The sequence below is a fragment of the Microtus oregoni genome, unplaced genomic scaffold (assembly GCF_018167655.1).
Source record: "Microtus oregoni isolate MIOR12 unplaced genomic scaffold, Mior012 000006F_ref0000085, whole genome shotgun sequence".
NCBI classification, from domain to species: Eukaryota; Metazoa; Chordata; class Mammalia; order Rodentia; family Cricetidae; genus Microtus; species Microtus oregoni.
In genome coordinates, this window is record NW_024543065.1 from 8,256,028 (window position 1) to 8,274,330 (window position 18,303).

General features: G+C 41.2%; 1 protein-coding gene across 12 annotated transcripts in view; it reads right to left on the bottom strand.

Annotated features, from left to right (window-relative positions):
• Nucleotides 1-18,303, bottom strand: part of L3mbtl3 (L3MBTL histone methyl-lysine binding protein 3) — a 113,822-nt gene that overhangs the window by 48,379 nt on the left and 47,140 nt on the right. For all 12 annotated transcript variants that reach the window (XM_041654062.1, XM_041654061.1, XM_041654053.1 and 9 more), the window contains 2 exons: nucleotides 16,150-16,301; nucleotides 5,302-5,378 (listed from right to left, as the gene is read on the bottom strand). In XM_041654062.1, coding sequence (XP_041509996.1) covers nucleotides 5,302-5,378; nucleotides 16,150-16,301 — 229 coding nt within the window. The remainder of the gene's footprint in view (nucleotides 1-5,301; nucleotides 5,379-16,149; nucleotides 16,302-18,303) is intronic.

Consider the following 18,303-nt stretch of genomic DNA (forward strand, 5'->3'; position numbering starts at 1 on the left):
GTTTGCAGAAACTGAGACAAGTGTGTGGAAAAGGAGGAAGAAGCCAGCTGAAAGGAGCACTTGCTGGGTACATCTTTAAAACATGCACATGAAGCCGGGCGGTGGTGGCGCACGCCTTTAATCCCAGCACTTGGGAGGCAGAGGCAGGCGGATCTCTGTGAGTTCGAGACCAGCCTGGTCTACAAGAGCTAGTTCCAGGACAGGCTACAAAGTTACAGGAGAAACCCTTTCTCAAAAAAACAAACAAACAAAAAAAAAACATCCAAATGAAAATCAACACTGAACTATTGGTTAAAGTTAGTGTTCTACAGTTCCATTAAATGAATTAACTGGAGAAATAAGTGGGAAATGAAAAAGCTAATGTTTGCAGAAGAACATCAATTAATTCTATACAAAAATAGATGGAGTAAGAAAAATTACCATTACCCATTAACATTTGTCAACTCAGAACAGTAATTAGTTTCAAATAGAAAAATTAACAGATGGTATAACTACTGAAAGACAGATGAGATAGGAGGTAATTAAAAGATCTCAAAGAACACTAGAAAAAAAGTACTGGGAGAAGAGACTAGCAAATATCTCTTTGAATAATTCTTGGTAAAAAAAGACAGACTGAAATGCTGTGCCCTTGAGAGAATTACAATAAAAACACTGATATTCGTCAAAAAAAAAAAAAACCCACAACTTGGAGATGGGCATAAGGGTGCTTTCCTCTAGTCACGTCACTCGAGAGGCAGAGGCAGGGGGATCTCTGTGAGTTTGAGACCAACATGGTCTACATCGTGAACTCCAGGCCAGCAAGGCTACTTGGCAACACCATCTCAAAAACAAAACAAACAAATGTACAACTTGGATCCAACCATAAGGAAATGTCAATCACACTCAAACGATTAGTCTGCAAGTCTCACGCATACAAAGGCTATAATTGTCAAGGAGACTCTGACTGGGGACTGGAAGAATCTGTAGCTGACTGCAGTGCAAGATGTGTTTGTATAAATGGCATTGTGGGGACAGCTGCCCAGGAGGAATGTCAAAGTACAGATGAGTTTGGAAGTAGTCTTGAAACTTCTCCCCATTGAAGGATGTTTCAAAGTAATTAAAAAGGAAATATGCAAGTCTATACATACACATGCATTTTACAGAATATTTAATGACCTTACCTAGCACGTTTTAACTTCAATCAGAGCATTCTCTAAAATGACAGGATAAACAGAAAAAGCTAACAAACCTTTAAATTGTGAAGGGTGAAAACTATGGCTGCCTCCATTTCATTTTGAACTTAAAACCAAACATGGATTAAGATATAATTTAGAAAACTAAAAATAAAAGTGGTTGTATGCAATTAACACACACATAATTATATCAAAATTATTTGTATATCTTATCAAATCACAATGGAATAAAACTAAAAACCATCAGCAAGAGAAATCACAGAATCCATACATACTTGGAAACTGAACAATATATTCTTGAATGAATAGTGGGGTTATTGAAGAAATGAGGAAAGAAAATTGAAAAGTTCCTAAAATGAACATGAAGCACAGTTTATTTTTTTTTATTTTATTTTTTTTAATTTATTTATTTATTAAGGATTTCTGCCTCGTCCCCACAACCGCTTCCCATTTCCCTCCCCCTCCCCCAATCAAGTCCCCCCCCCCCCCAAAACTGTTGAACACAGCTAAGGCAGCTCTAAGAGGGAAGTTTACAACTGTGAGAACTTACATTAAAAACGAAAACAAAAAACCCAGAGTGCTGGAGAGATAGCTCAACAATTGAGAGCACTGGCTGTCCTTCCAGAACCCTGGGTTCAATTTCCAGCAACCACACGGTGGCTCACAACTATCTGTAATGGGATCTGACGCCCTCTTCTGGCAAGCAGGTGTACATGCAGACAGAACTCTCATATGCATAACAAAATAAACAAACAAATAAATATTAAAAAAAAAAAGCAGTGGATCTCTGTGGGTTCAAGGCCAGCCTGGTCTACAAGAGCTACTTCCAGGACAGGCTCCAAAACCAAAAATCCAACCCCCGCCCCCCAAAAAAAAATCAGAAACATAGAAACATTCCAAATAAATTACCCAATAGACCATAAGTTCTTAAAAAGAGACAAAGCAAACCCCACTGTGGTAAATGAGAAGATATAATAAAGATCCCAGCAGAAATTAATAAAATGGAAACTGAGGAACAACATATTCAGTCACGCGAGCAAAGAGTTGGTTATCTGAAAAAATAAACCCGATTGAAAAATTTTTTTTAGCAGAATTAACCAGAAGACGCACAATAAAAATAATTAGAGATGAAAACAGAGGTAAAAACAGACTACAAATAAATCCTTAGAAGTATTACAATAGAACTCTAGGGAAAAAAATCCAAGATATGGACAAGTCACCCAAAGGAAAGGAAAGGCTGTGAATGACCAAAAAGACACACTCCTAGTCACAGGACTGAAGCAGAGACACAGCGTCTTCCAGCAAAGGGAGCCCAGACCAGATGAACTGCTAATGTTTTCTAGATCTATCAGGAAGAACTCAAACCAGCACTTCTCAAACTGTTGATCCACTACCATACTCACTTCATGAAGTCAACACATTTGATACTCAAACCTGGTAAAGCCACACAACACAAAGAAAAACCACAAACCAGTTCTCCTGGTGAACGGAGACATAAAAGTTCTCAAAACTAAAGAGAATGAAACTAGGTCCTTGTCTTTCACTCTGCATAAACATGAACAGCCTCAGATAAGACCTTTAAAAACCTTAATGTCAAAATGAGCAACATCAATAAAGCAAATTAACAGATACTGGTGAGAATAAGACACCCTTACACACCGCTGGTGGGAACACACACAGGCACAGCCATCATGGACGTCAGTGTGGCAGTCCCTCTGCAGAGTCCCTCTGCAGTCTAGGAACAGGACTACGATGAGGCCAAGTCACTCTTACTCCATGGGCAACTCTGTCCTTTTAAAAACTGGACAAAGTCCAAGTCTGGATACCACCGAGACACAGCATTGTCTCTAGAGCTAAACTAACCATATTAGCCGAAATACAGAACCAGTCTAGAGGTCCATCATCAGATGCATAAATAAATGTGGCATGTACGCACAGTGGAATTTCTGCTAAGGAGGAATAAAATTATGACAGTCTTAGGAATCTGGGTGGAAAGAGACCACTACGTGAGTAAAATAAACCAGACTCAGACACGTATCACATATTTTCTTTCATATGCAGTGCCTTGATTTCAATTTATAAATGCACATTTATGTACGTATATATATATATTCAAAATTATTTTTAAAAGGCAAAGATTTTAATTTCAAAGAAGGTACAATACAGACAGGCATATGTACAGAATGTGAGCACAGTGTAGCCAGGAGAACTGGTCAGGAGATGGACAGGCTGTGCATGAGACAGCAATGGTGATAGAAGAGTTGTCCAAGGAAACTGAGTGCGTAGACGCTTCTTTTCAGACAAGAATGAGACTGAGCCCTTACAGGCAAAGGAACCAGAGAGAGAGAGAGTACATCTCTGTAAAGAACCATACAAGCACATCCCTGGTGAACTAGGTTCACATTTAACTGGGATTCCTCATTGTTAGCCTTGCTCTTACATTTTGTAGTATTTATGTAATACTGAATGGATCATTTTCATCATCTTTGGTGTACAGTCTCCTGTGCCTTTAAAAACATACTATATGATATTTGGACATCTTCACATGCAGCTCTGAACTTGTCAAAAAAATTGTTATTTTCTTCCATTCCGTTACAAAAGTGTATGAAAGGTGATGGATGACTTGGCTTGGGCCTCACAGATGAAGTTAACGCAACACCACACTCATCCCTTCCCAGGGACAGCATCGGGAACCTGTTAGTCACTGGTTCACTATTTACCAGACGCTGATGATGACGGAAATAGTGGTGTACATGACAGAACTGATATTAAACTGGGAAATAACAGAACTCCTCATAGCAGGTTAGGCGGTGGTGCTGCAGGGAACCAACTCTGCGATCACCAGCCTACAATGAGGCGGCACAGGTTTGAGCCACAGAACTATTAATATTCTATTTTAACTCTATGCTACTTCTGCCTCTCTCGTCTTCAAACTGGCCATGAAAATGAGTCATTTCTCCCCTTTCTTCCCTTCCACCTACAACCATCTTGAAAGTAGAAAGGATTAGGTTTGCAGGTGATACGAATGGTGGGTTCCCTTGTAAGAAGTAATCAGGCAGTCCGAGAGTGGTCCTGGATTAAAGAATTGGGGGTGAATCTTACACAGATGGCTGTTTGAATGGAATGGAACTATATCAAGAAGCTGATCTTATACGCTGCGGGTTCCATCCACAGACTAGCTGCCTGGAAACCCAGGTCTCATTTTCTCTCTCTGTGATCAAGGTGGTCTGCTTTACTCTAATATCCACTGAGCACCAGCCCCTGAGCAGTAGGGGTTCCTGTCAGCTGATGATCCTGCCTTTTCCTACCTGTAGGGACCATGACACTTTCAACAGAGACATTCAAATACTTCTTATAAGAGGACGCTGATGAATCTGTTCTTGGGCACATAAAACCACAAGGACACTATTTACCAGCAGTTACATTGTTTCTTGTCAAAGAGAAAGCCAGTAAAATAAGAAGACTCCACAGCTACTGGCAAACAGCTGAAGCACCCCCTCCCCCCAAAGCTTCAGGGAACAGAGATACTAGCTAGCACAAGCTACAAAAACCTATGTTGGAACCAGAAACCACAGCAACCTAAACAAAAAAAAAAGGTGTACACTCTGAATTTAGTAGAAAAGCATAAAGTCACAGGCTGTCACTTCAACAGGACACCTGCGAGAACTGAACCCAACAATGCGGTCCGTGCTCCGCCTTTAGCACCAAATCTACTTTGTTTATCTGCCCAAGTTTAGCGACTGTGCCCTAATAGAAATGAAGTCCAAAAATGAATCGCAAGTTGAAAACAGAAAGACATCTTTACAAACTTTGTCAAGGAAGATGATAAGCTAAGGTTGGGATGTAAACGATGCCAGGGTTGAATACAGCTGAGGCGCTCGCTATCAGGGGTCAGCGAGTTTCCGCCTGATGTCGGCTGCAGGACTTTGTAAAGGAAAACTGCAAACACTCACATTTATGTGTTTATTTATTTCCTGCAGCTGCTTTTGCACTACAACTGAGCTGAGCAATTGTGACAGGGATTCCGGGGCACACCAAATTCAAAGAATCTATTATCTGGCTCTTTAGAGAAAATGTGGTCAGCTCGGCAAGTACATGGAAAACATAAAGACACATTATAAATCCAAACCTGGTGGGGTAATGAGGGTTCTTCTGTGTTCTTTACACCAACCAACGGGATGAATGTGTGGACTGGACGATTCACACCTGCAAGTTATATAAAATAAAAAGCTGTAGTTACTAGAGAGATAGGCAAATACTGTCAGAAAATTTTAAGAGGAAAATTAATTAGCAATTATGAACACATTCAAGTGTTCTATCTGTTACAATCTATTCAACTTGATAAAATGCTAAAGAAGCTTTCATTCTTCATATAAACACATGTATGAAGTTTTCACACATATAGTATGCATTTTTGCTAGGTAAATTATCATATGGAATTGACACCACAGTTTTATTTTCCCATGGAAAAAAAGAAACGCTAAAGTCTAAAACCGCAAATGCAGAAAAAGTACAAAGGAGAGCATTATTCGAAAGCATCATGGGAGAAAACTATGCAAAAGCAAAGCTAAAAGTAATTTAGCATCTCTAAAGCTCAAGGGCAAGATCACTATCAAAACCAGCACGCTAGAGTACCCACAAAAATCAGGGGCCCTGGGTAGGAAGTGTTCAAGGAGGATAGAACACAGGTGGTGTGCAAGGGAAGGCTTAAAAGAGCGAGGATTAAATGGGGTGAGGGTGGGGGCAGGGCAGAGGGAGGGGGCAATGGAACAGAGAAGATTAACTAGCACTAAAAATTTTAGAGCTCCATGTGGGAGCCTACTGCTGCAGAGGTTTTTGAAAAATTAAAATGAATATAAAACATAGTATAAATGGGTTTAACCTATAATGGGAGTGTGGGATGCTTCTTCTAGATCCCATAGACTAGCAAAAGGCCCAGTGCAAAGAAACAAATACGTAAATAGTAACAGCATGCCATTTCTGCTACCCTTTAGAATGCAGCTCCCAGAGACTAAAATGGGGCGTTTCTTCCCTTTGCTGCTTTCTCCTGCCCATCATCTTCGCTCTAACTAAGCGTGTATTTCCCAGAGCCCTCCCATCAGCTCACAACAGTGGTGCTTTTCATTCCTTGCTCCTCCCCACACTTGTTCTGTAAAGTCCTTCACCCGTGTATCTGCTCACTCATTCTTTTAAATATCAAGTGAAGACAGTATGTCAAAAACTGAAGTGCCAGGCACTGGGCAGATCCTGAGGAAATGCCCTTGTAGAAAGGAACTTTAGAAATAAAAGGTAACCGTCCTCTGTCTCTGCAGGGGAATGGAGCCCAGGATCCCTGAAGATAACAACTGAGGTGCTCAAGAACCTTCTATAAAATGGTGTGACATTTGTATCCACTGTATGTGCATCCTCCTGCGTACTTTAAACCACCTCAGGGTTACTTAAAATAGCTAGTTACGATGTAAATACTACAGAATTGTTATGGGACAATAAATTACGTTAGGCTTGTACATGTTCAGTAACTGTTGCGACCATCACAGCCTAATTAAATTTATGAGCTACGGTTGGCACACAGGAAAGCAGATACATGAAGTAAGGAATAGGTTAAGAGCGCAAAGGCGCTCCTGTTTCTAGCCTAGCCTCTCGTGAGGCGATACCTGAGCCAACACTTGAAAGATGCGATGAAATAAAGAAGTGAGCCACTCGAACATAGAAAAGAAAGTATTCTGGGTAGAGACAAGTCCAAAGGTTCTGAAGAGGAGACCCTAGGAGTGCTGTAGCATGGAGAGGAAAGAACGGACGAAAGGAAGCAGATAAATACAAAATGCCAGAACGGAAGCCCATTCAGCATGCAACAAAGTGAAGGCTTTTAATCAAGAGTAAAGTCGAACGTTGTGGCGGGCGTTAAGTAGCTTAGTCTGATTTACGTCTTAAAGTGATTATTTTAACTATTAGGCAAACAGTAATCCATACTGGAAGCAAGACTCAGTTAGAAGTTAATCCAAATTGAACATAGAAGCCTGGACCAGAGTGGAGGTAGTAAAACCAGTGAGCAATCAGGTTCATGTGAACAATGTAAGCATAGAACTAAGAGCATTTGTTGGGACATTTAATATAGGAGGTGAGCGGAATGAAGAAGTCAGGACACTCACTCCAAGGTTCTGGGCATAGGCAACAAGAACATAGCTGCCATTTCCTGGGCTGGGAAATACTGCTGGTGGCGGCTCTGACTTTTCAAGCGGAGGAGGATGAAAGCTCCTGCTATCGGCGTGCTTAGCAAATACCCATTAGACAAACGAGAGAGAGTGTCAAATAAACCATGCCTAGAGTTCACACACAAAGAAGATCAGGGCCAAAGTATCCATTCTGGAGTCATCAGCATTTGGGATGATATTTAATCCACAAGCAGACTTGAGACAATCCAGAGAGAGAAGGGGACGAAGTCCATGTCAGGTGACTAGCAAGTGAAGTAGCAGAAGACCTCAGTTGGGTGTGACGGTGTTACAGATCAAAGGAGAAGCAAGGGCTTGTCTAGGACCAGTCAACAGTGTAGGACCCAGCCCTGACAAGCTCAATAGAGGCCTGAGTCTCAGGAGTTTACCCTAAGGCAATACCTGGTTCCAAGAAAGACCACAAACTGAGACCACCCAGGCCCCACCCAGGTACAGACCCTCCAAAGAAAATTCCTAAAGTTCCAACCACTGTAGATAGGATCACCTGTCAGCACACACCCTCTGCTTTTCACCAGGATACCCTTAGACAAATGTCAGCCAATCAGCAGTCCTGAAACTTAGAAATTTCTCACCCCCACCTTTGCTACTGTGAAAACCCAACCCCAGCGGAGTTCGGGGCTCTCCCATCAATCACTCCAATACATTGGACTCACAGAGAGTCCAGGTTTGCAAACTTGTATAAGAATAAAAGCTCTTTGCTTTTACACACAGGACTCGGCCTCCTAATTGGTTCTGGGAAAGAACTACATCAGTGACAAGAGTATAATTCAAAGCTGGAACAAAACGGCATTCAGAGAGAATGGAAGGAGAGACGATGAAGATAGGAACACTGAAAGCACATTTAGGAACTTCAGTTATAAATGAGGGCAGCGAGTTGGGTGGCACACACCTTTAATCCCAGCACTCAGGATGCAGAGTCGGGCAGATCTCCATGAGTTCGATGCCAGCCTGATCTACAAGAGCTAGTTCCAGGACTGGCTCCAAAGCTACAGAAAAATCCTATCTCGAAACACCAAAAAATAAATAAATAATAAATAAATGGAGGTAGTGAAAGAGCAAAAGTGAAGATTTGTTTTAATGCTTAAGTTGGAAAATTGAAAGACATGGGACGGATATGAGTGGAAAAAAAAAAAGAGAAATTGAAAAGGAAAGGACATGGTTGGTCCCAGGTTTCAGGACCAGATGAATGAAAAAAAGAAATTAAAAAGGGAAAGAAACATAACTGCTCCTAGATATGGCGGAGAAGAAAGTTTATTACAGGTATGTGGGAGAGCATAGCCAGAGGCAGGGATGTCTGGGAGTCTAAAGTGGACATGACTCTGAGCCCTGTAAGGAGAGTGGGAGGGGATGGGAGGGAAAAAGAGGGGAACCATTTACAGCAGTCAATAGGCCCAAAAAAGGAGGAGTAACCAAAATGGCTGGATTATATAGGGGAGAGCCGAAGGGCAGTCCAGCCCCTGGACTGGAGGCATTTAGGGCAGGGGGCAGAGTATGACAGCCGTGAGTGCCCCATAAGGGACTGAGGAGTGCGGGAGCACCTGCTGGACAGCGTTTGCTTTGATATGCTAAATAGGCACCTGGGCCATTTGTCAGGTTTGAAACCTGACAGGGTACATATGGGAATTTTCTATTTTCTAGTTTAAAATTACTGGAAAATAAAAGTTGGATTTTTAAAAAAAAGCCAGGCAAGAAGTAGACATTAGTTAAAAAAGAAATAGCTGCTGAACAAAGCCTGTGATGGGAGTGGGGACTGCGGGGCATTCCATATGCTAAGGACACATCAGAGAGGGTGAGATGCTGGTGCCCAGGAGAGGAGAAGGAGTCAGAGGGTGGATCCCCAAGGGAGCCTCTGAGCTAGTCACCCACCTGCAGATCAGGAAGGGGAGCCAAGCGAGGTGCAGGAAGAGGGAGTCTATTCTCACTGCTTTCTCTCAGTTAAATAAAAAACGAAACATCTGTTTGGAGAGGGGGCAGAGTTAGAGTGTAAGACATCTGAGAGAGAAGAGACCCGGAAGGAAATATGGTCTGGAGGAGTAGACAAGGTGAGAGGTTGGGATTGAGGGCTCAGGTGACTTTAACAGCCACAAATGGAAGGTCACCAGCCAGCATGTAGGGTTCCTGTCTCTAGCTACACCCAGTGGTCAGGCACAGACACAGTAGGCAGGAAGTGGATTCAACCTGCACTGGGATGCCAGGAAAGTAGACAGTAAGATAAAAACTGTTCTACCAGGGAGTGCTTACAGTAAATATTACAGATACCAGGAGTCCTTCAGGCATACCACAGCATCGTTCTTAAAAAACTGGTTGGGACCTTGCCCCATCTGTGCTCTCAAAGATAACAAGTATTCTGAAACACACACACACACACACACACACACACACGAGAGAGAGAGAGAGAGAGAGAGATAGAGAGATAGAGAGACAGAGACAGAGAGACAGAGAGACAGAGATGAGAGACAGACTGACACCAGTCCAAATACACATAACATGTCAAGATATTTCAAAACAACACAATATACTCCACTTCCGAGAATTTCAGTACACAGGATATCAAAAGATTATAAAGTTATACTATAAAAAAAGCCAGTTTAGAAATTTCTAAAGCAGCATTTCCAGGAGGCAGTTAGTTACGATATACTTACTATTTTACCCAGCAAACCTTTAACATTGCATGGAACCTGACTGTTCTGCAAAACTCAGCTTGGGAAATAGCGAGCTAAAGGTCATAGCCTTTAGCTATTGTATAAAGTCTCACTTTATACAATTCCTTATGATGTACTGTTACAATTATACTAATAGGGCTATTTGGATGCCCTCAGCTTTTCTGAATCACTTTGGTTATGGATTTTTACTGGTGGTGTAGTACCTTTAAGAAAGTATTTCTATTTCAGCAGCCTGTACATATCTATGGGGTAGTATATAATATTTTAACACATAAAATAACTATTCTATTTTTCTTTCTAAAATATTGGTATGTTATGATATACTAAATTACTAAATAGATTACTATGATGTTTTAGTAATTTGTATTTTCTTTTTACAATAAGAGTACTGTGTAGGAGAAAAATGGAAGTATTTATAAATAGCTTCATACAATAAATATACATTGGTTGGTTTAATTCTTTCCGCTGTCAATCAAATATAACTGTAAAGTATCTGCCAGACCCATGATGGTTATTTCAAGGCAAGGACAATAAATAGATAACTTTTGATTTCATCTGATTTCTTTATAAATTATAATTAAGGAAATCTTATGTATTACATATTATGTATTACCTAAATCTTATGTAAGGTCTTACTCATAACTATAACTACATATTGATTAACTCACTATTTAAGATAAAGGCACTCTCTCAGTAGAGAAGATAAGAATAGCCTACTCTGACCTATTTTACTTATACTCTGTCAGTAGCAAACACTTCACTCAAAAGTTGGAAGGCTCCAAGCTCATTTCTTTCACCACATCTTAGTCCCATCTAGTGTTCAAAGGCAGAAATGTAGCAAAAGGAACAAGGAACTGAGAGCAAATCGCCTTTCACTGGACCTCTCTATTTCGATCATTTAGGTTTTCATATGTCATGTCGGAAGTACCTTTCAAAAAACTTGAAGCGAAAATTAATCGCAGAGTCTGCTATGATCCATTTGGATCAAGATTAGTGCATTTTGAAAGACTCGGAAATAAATAAAATAATTCACGAAAAAATTGTTACTTACGTTTTAATTCTAAAGTGAGCAAGAAATGAAGGTCATGTTATAGAAATACAAACAGGCTAAGTGAGTACCTCTGCCCCAGGGGTTGAAAAGAAAGACATCTGTTTTGTTGGCCACGACATTTGTTTTGAGACTAGCCTTGAACTTGCTGAGAAGCTTTCATCTCTTAATCCTCCTGCCTCTACCTCCCATAGATTACAGGTAAGTACTATCATGTCACAGTCAAAAACTACATAAAACCATGTACCTATGCAAGCCTAGCAGAGAGCTGAGCAAGAGCATTTCCAGGGGCTTCTGTAAGATAGCATCAACGTCTCTTTCCAGTAACAATGGTTACAGTTTTGTAAGCTACGCCACTAACCCCTTCTACTGCCTCACCTACAGCACGATCGCCTAACCAGGAGTGGCTGCCCCAGCCACTCATCATTTCTTAACTCTCTGCTTTACTAGTCAACTACAGATTTCATCCGGCTGAGTTGCCTAGTTCTCTCTTCCATAATTCATATTAATTATTGTGCTTTTTGCTGAGGATCTCTTGATAGCACGGTAAATTGGTGAAGATCAAAGTGATGCCATTTAGTCACCCGAGGATTAAACTTTTGTTTCTTCTTTTTCTCTGAGCCGAGAGAGAAGTGATTAGTGTCAGCGATTTCCACTTTGCACTTCACAGTGGTTTGAGGCCTTCCTCCAGCAATGAAACCACACTCGAAACAATCTAGGCGCGGGAACCCCAACTCAGAAGATGTCACTCCACATGTCACAGAAGACAACGACAGTTGGTTCTAACAATTAAACACTAACCACCAATGACTGGGGCATGCTTCTTTCCCACGGGAGAACACGGGCCTTCGGGGCTGAAGTGTGACTAAGTCTCATGCACTCCATGGCCTTCTGCCACCACCAACACACAGTGCACCTCCTACTAAACTCAATAATGAAATCACTTTTGATATCACTCTAAGACCCGAGTTACAAGTACATCAATATTCCATTAGGGAGAAACAAAATTATTATTATTCTCAATTTATAACTACAAAAGAAATCTACCTTTTAAAAAGTCTGCAGTTTAGACAAATGGATGGAGCTAGATAGAAAACATTATTTTGAGTGAGGTAACCCAGACCCAGAAAGACAATTATCATATGTACTCACTCATAAGTGGTTTTTAAACATAAAGGAGAAAAAAAAAGTCTACAAATCACAATCCCAGAGAACCTAGTCAACAATGAGGACTCTAAGAGAGACATACATGGATCTACTCTACATGGGAAGTAGAAAAAGACAAGATCTCCTGAGTAAACTGGGAACATGGGGACCTTGGGAGAGGGTTTAAGGGGAGGGAAGAGGCAGGGAAGGGAGCAGAGGAAAGCACAGAGCTCAATAAAAATCAATAAAAAAACAACAAAAGGCAAAAGAGGGACAATAACCTAAACATCAAAAAATACGATTTTTATAAACACAGACTCAATCAATATATCTAGAAATAAAAGATGAAATCCATTTTAAAAAGTCTGCAGTTTACTTAGGAACACCTGGGGAAAGACGAGGTCTCTGTGAATCCCTAATTTGATGCTTCTTCCCTCTGCACAGATCTGTTCCTTGTTGACTTCTGCCCTTCCTCACTGAGATGCCCCGCCAGAAAACAATCAAAGTGGCTGAAGCCGCAGTTCTAGCCACCCAGGGATTTGTGCTGAACATGCTAAGCCTTTTCATCACGCTGTCCAGAATCCCCAAAGACAAGGTCACAAGGAAATAGTATTGCTTACAAGGAAGAATATTTCCCAGCACCCAGGGGGAATAAGAAGTGACTGTTCTCATGATAGGTTCTGCCCCTGGAGCCCAATATCAGACAGCAGGAAGGTAAGAGGGAAAAGAGGCGGTGTTTGCAAAAGGGGATGGGGTAATACAGAGGTTCCTTGCTGAAGTCATTTCAGTTTGAACTAGAATTTGATCTCCTTGATGGGGAATTCCATGGAAAATTACCCAACTCTATCTATCCTAGGAACCTGAGGAAAAGATGCCCTTTAACTTAGCTTGTTAAACCACCTGCTTGCACAAACCTCCCCCTCCCCTCCAGCTAACCACTTAGCTTAGCTTCTGTTAAACTGCTTGCTTGTTCAAAACCTCCCCTGCAGCTGCGGAGCAAGCTACCAGAAAGTAGTTTTTGCCTTTAAAAACCCCTCACCCTAAACACTCGGTGCGACACTAGGGTCCTGCGTGTACTCCCAGCTGGCGGGAATAATGACTGTCGATGGACCAGATGTGTCTGAGTGTTTATCGCTGGTGGGATCCCCAGAACAGTCCTCACTTTCCTTCCTGCAGCTTCAAAACAGTTTCTAGTTTCACTATCCAGTGATATTTCAGGTTATTTCTAAGCCTAACAGCCATCAAGAAACCCAGAGGTAAAGGTATTTTATTTCGAGCATACATTATTTTCCTTTCTTATCATGTTCCTCTTTAAAAGGAAGAAATACTTTATCACAACTAAACATGTAGTAACTGGGTATACACAGGTGCATGCTTCCCATTCCCTCTGTGTAAAACAGGATAGAGGAGTATCCCTATCCTAAGGCTGTGTGGGGTGGGTAAAGACTCTGGCTTCAAAACTACTTTGAATTGAAAAAAGAAAGGAAATCTGTATCCTCAATTACACACCAAAGTAATTTATGCAGAAAGAAAATTTCAAAGACTAGAGAAGGTCAGAATCCAGGGCACCTAGGCAATGTTTAATGTGTCTTCGCTGCACCCTGAGGAAGGGAGCGCACTTTTTTTTCCTGACAATTAACGAGATATGGTTTCATGTCAATAGAAATATAAATAATCCTCCAAGGACATTCCAGTGTAAAAATAAGGACATTAGTTTACGCTTTTAAAAGTGCAAAATCAGCTCTAAGAGATCAGATTTCCCCTTCGCTCTTTCTCAGAAGAAACTGGGAACCTGACATTAGAGAAAGTCACAGTGACAAAGCTTCCCATGGTCACTGCTTTATTCCAGAAATCCAAAGAAGTGATTATGGCTCTAAAACACTGCGATTAGCTGGGCATGGCTTCGAAGGCTTTAATCCCAGCCCTGGGAGGCAGAGCCAGTTTGATTACTGTGAGTTTGAGACCAGCCTGGTCTACATAGCAGGTTTTGAGATAGCCAGGCCCATACAAAATGACCTTGTCTCAAAAAGTAACCAAAAAAAAATTAATATGACAATAACAACAGCAACAACAAAATCACTGTGATACTTATGTGGTCATACAAATAAACATTAATTCATTTTATCTATGTTGAATAAAGAGGACGTATGGCAGTCTTTTGTAGGGGCTAGAGAGATGGTTCCTGGGATAAAGCATTTGCTGCACAATCCCGAAGGCCAGAGTTAGGGACCCCAGCACAGACAGAAAGTCAGGTGGGTGTGGCAGCCAGCCAGTGATCCCAGCACTCAGAAGACAGGCAGGGAATCCATCCCTGCGGTGAGATGGCTAGCAAGGCTAAATGAATTAGCAAGCTGTAAAATCCAGTGGAAGACTCTTCTTCAGAAAACACAACCAAGTGAAATAGGAAGACACTGACTTTCACTTCTAGCCTCTAAATGAATGCACACATATACACCAGGCAAGAAAAAACATATCCAAAGAGTCTCCTTCTTAAACGATTCAGCTAAAACTGATATCTAAAAATACAGTTTGAGGAGTAATGAGAATATCTACTGATACACATATTAAGGAATGAGATACAATGGGTAAATGCACTTGTCTCTAACCCTGACAACCTGGCCTCAACCCCTGGGACTCACACAGTGGAAGGAGAGACCCCCATATGCACTGCCCTCAATAAATGGAAATATATGCAATACACTCTTGAATAAGAACAACTATGAAACATTTACATAAATTAATATTCCCTTGATAACAGCCATATTACATCTGACATCTCTCTACAATATTCTGATCTCACACGTTCTTAAGACAGAAATACTTCACAGATGATCTTCACCAGGAAGTCCAATTCTAGTCATCAGCTGTGTAATAAAATGCGATGGCTTAGGCTGAGGCTATATCCAGAGGGAGCACTGGCCTAGCAGATGCAGGAACCTGGGTTTGATCCCTAGCACCATATATATGCATATAAAAGTTAAATGCTCTAGTACGATGGTTTTATAATGGCATAATTTCATAGTATGATGTTCTTACTATTGTATATAGTATACCTAAAAATGCAGGGATTAAAAATAATATTCCATTGGTATCATTTATATTCAGCTATCCAAATGGTTCAATTAGTTGAGTATAAATATATAGAAAGATGATTAAAATAAATTACTAAAAAGTTACACCAGACCCTCAAGAGGAGAAGGAAAGTGAGTCTGTGTTTGTATGTATATGCAGGTCTAAGTTGTCACATGCAGGACTAAATTGGGAACATGGAGATGCAAATTTCAATTTCATATTACAAAGTCAAGTCAAACACAAATCCTGAGTCATCTGAAAAGATATTAACTAGAAATACATGGACAAACAAAAACTTAAAAATCTGAAAAAGGAAAAAGTAGACCATAACTTTTAAAATCTGTTTTTTCTTTTCTTTTTCTGGGTATGGGTAGGTATTTTGCCTGCATGTATATCTGTATACCAGTGCTCACCATTGCCGGAAGAGGGCACTGGATCCCCTAGAACCAGAGTAAAAGGGGGTCATGACCTGCCATGTGGGTGTTGTTAATCCGTCCAGGACATTTGGAAGAGCAACCTGTGCTCTTAACCACTGAGCCATCTCTTTCAGTCCCATCAATTTTATTTTTTCAAGACAAGCTTTCAGGTAATCCTGGCTGGTCTCAAAATGCCTTAAGTAGCAGAGGATGACCTCGACCTTCAGATCCTCCTGCCTCACCATCCAAGAGCAGGAGGACACCACCATCACGCATAGAGATTTTTTGTTTTGTTATTACACTTCACATTGTTCCTTATTTTGAACTGTGAACTCACTTTCCCTAGCTAAGCATTAAATGCATTAAATTCTCAACAGCACACATTAGGGGAAACTGTCTTACCAATAGTCATAGCTCTCATCCCAGTTGTCAAAATGTACCAGGAAGCGATTGTCCACCATATCTGTTACCGTGGCAACACAGATGAAGGAAGGGTTCTTTTTGTCTACAGCCTCCAGCTTCATTCCAACTCGAAAGCCTGATGGGATCGCTGTCTATGGAAACATGCAGATTTAATCAGAAATAAGCACACTTCACAACAGTGAGATCTACATACTCTGTACCCCGGCTTCAAGGACGAGCATCTTCACCTAATAGAAAATGCTGTGCCAGCCTCATAGTGGCGGTGCTTTCCACCGGCAACAATAAACATCGAAGCTCTATCGTACTTTCAACTAACTATCTGAGCCTCAGAACTAAAGCCTCGGCAACCTGGCAGAGTTTGAAGTAATTCATTCCAGTGTGTGTCTTAACACCTTAGTTGGGAGATGTCTGTGATGCAGGCAAGTTTCACTCACCACGCAGCTGATTGTCTGGCCTTTCTTTTTCTTTTTTCCTTGATTACAAATTGGACAATGAAAATTATTTCACACAAAAGATGCACTTAATTGAGTTAAAAATGTGGAGTCAGTACAAATTCACTCCCGCCTCTGAGCAGATCCCTCAAGCGCTGTACGGAAAGTAGGTCACCTTCGCTTATGAAAAGCTTCAAGCTATTACTACTTCGGGTTACTACTACAGACGGTTTTTATTCATAGCGGCACACAGGAGCTGGCTGTTAATTCATGCTGTCATTAGGACTATTCCGTATTTTAAGGAAATCCATAGACTATCAGTCGTCTGGGATTTACAAGGTAAACAATAGAGGTTCACTAAGTTAGTTCTTTACAGTGATGTGTAAAGAACCCTTACCATTTTTTGTGAAAAATATTCTAATCTCAGAGTAGGATACTTTACTTGAATATGCATTATGTTAGCTATAAAATAACGTAAGTCATTTCTATCCTCCGATAAAAACCCCTTATTTCAAACGGAAGCATATGATCACTAGTCTAATGCATTAAGTAAACAAATGCTACCTTTGACTTTACAGTAAAAGTAAAATTATGTAGCTATGGTCACAAAAATGTAAGCAAGTATATCTGAAAATGTTGCAAGTCCTGAGTGATTTAAAGAGTGCAAATAATACACAGAAAACTTACCATATATTTGAACCCTGAAATTATATATCACTTATGGCCATAAATATCTGACTATCCTCTAGAAATAGAAAACTTAATTGCCTCTCAAATACCAACCCGTGGCCTAAGATTAGGGTGTATGCTAACCATGCCCAGAATGCAGTGATGGTTTAAGGCAGTTAATCACACCATGATGTAAGTCATCAGCAAGGGAGCAGCCACGGGGCAGACACAGCAGGCTGCTGAGTGTCCAGCAGACTGACCTTCCTCCCGGGAAATGACTTGTCAGAGAATAGATACTGACAAGGCAGTATTTACATTCCGGTGATTAAGCTGGCTGCCCAATTAAGAGATAATAAAAGAGGCTGACCATGTTTTCTCTCTCTCTTTTCACTCTTATTTCAAACTGGTTTATGTTCAGTTTAACCAGAGAACGTTTCTTCCTTTAGATTTGCACCCGCAAACCAACTGCCTGATAACACTGTCTGGAGGGGAAGTTTTCCCCATTGCTGACGCTTGTTCCATGTGGAGGGAGCTCTGATAGGGATGCTGCTGCCTCTTATCCTTTTACTCCCTGCTGCCTAAAGGATGAACCTAGGAGAGGAGGATGCTTGTGCTATTAAGAGAGCCAGGCACGTGCTCTAATCTGCTGAGGGTCCAGGGCTCCCTGGTGTTGCAGGGGTGGCGCGGAATAAGAAAAAGCAACTTTGATTCCAGGGCTCGGAATCAAGCGGCTCATTTGTCTGCAGGGAAAGGTCGCATATGCCCTCCTATCTCGTCCGTGTCAGCTATAAGGATGACACTTTGTTTGCCCCTGTCCTAATTAGGTCACATCCTGGTGAAGGGAAAGTGTAATGCATAAGGCTCTCTCAGATATGCCGTAGGAGGAACACAGAATAAAAACAGACAGACAGCGAAGACGCAGAAAATGCATACACATCTGCCTTTGCTTTCGCTACAAAAACTGCGGCCAACAAAGCTTTGAGCTGCAATAGAGGCATGGTGGAGTCCCTGGTGACCTCCCGCCTCCACACTC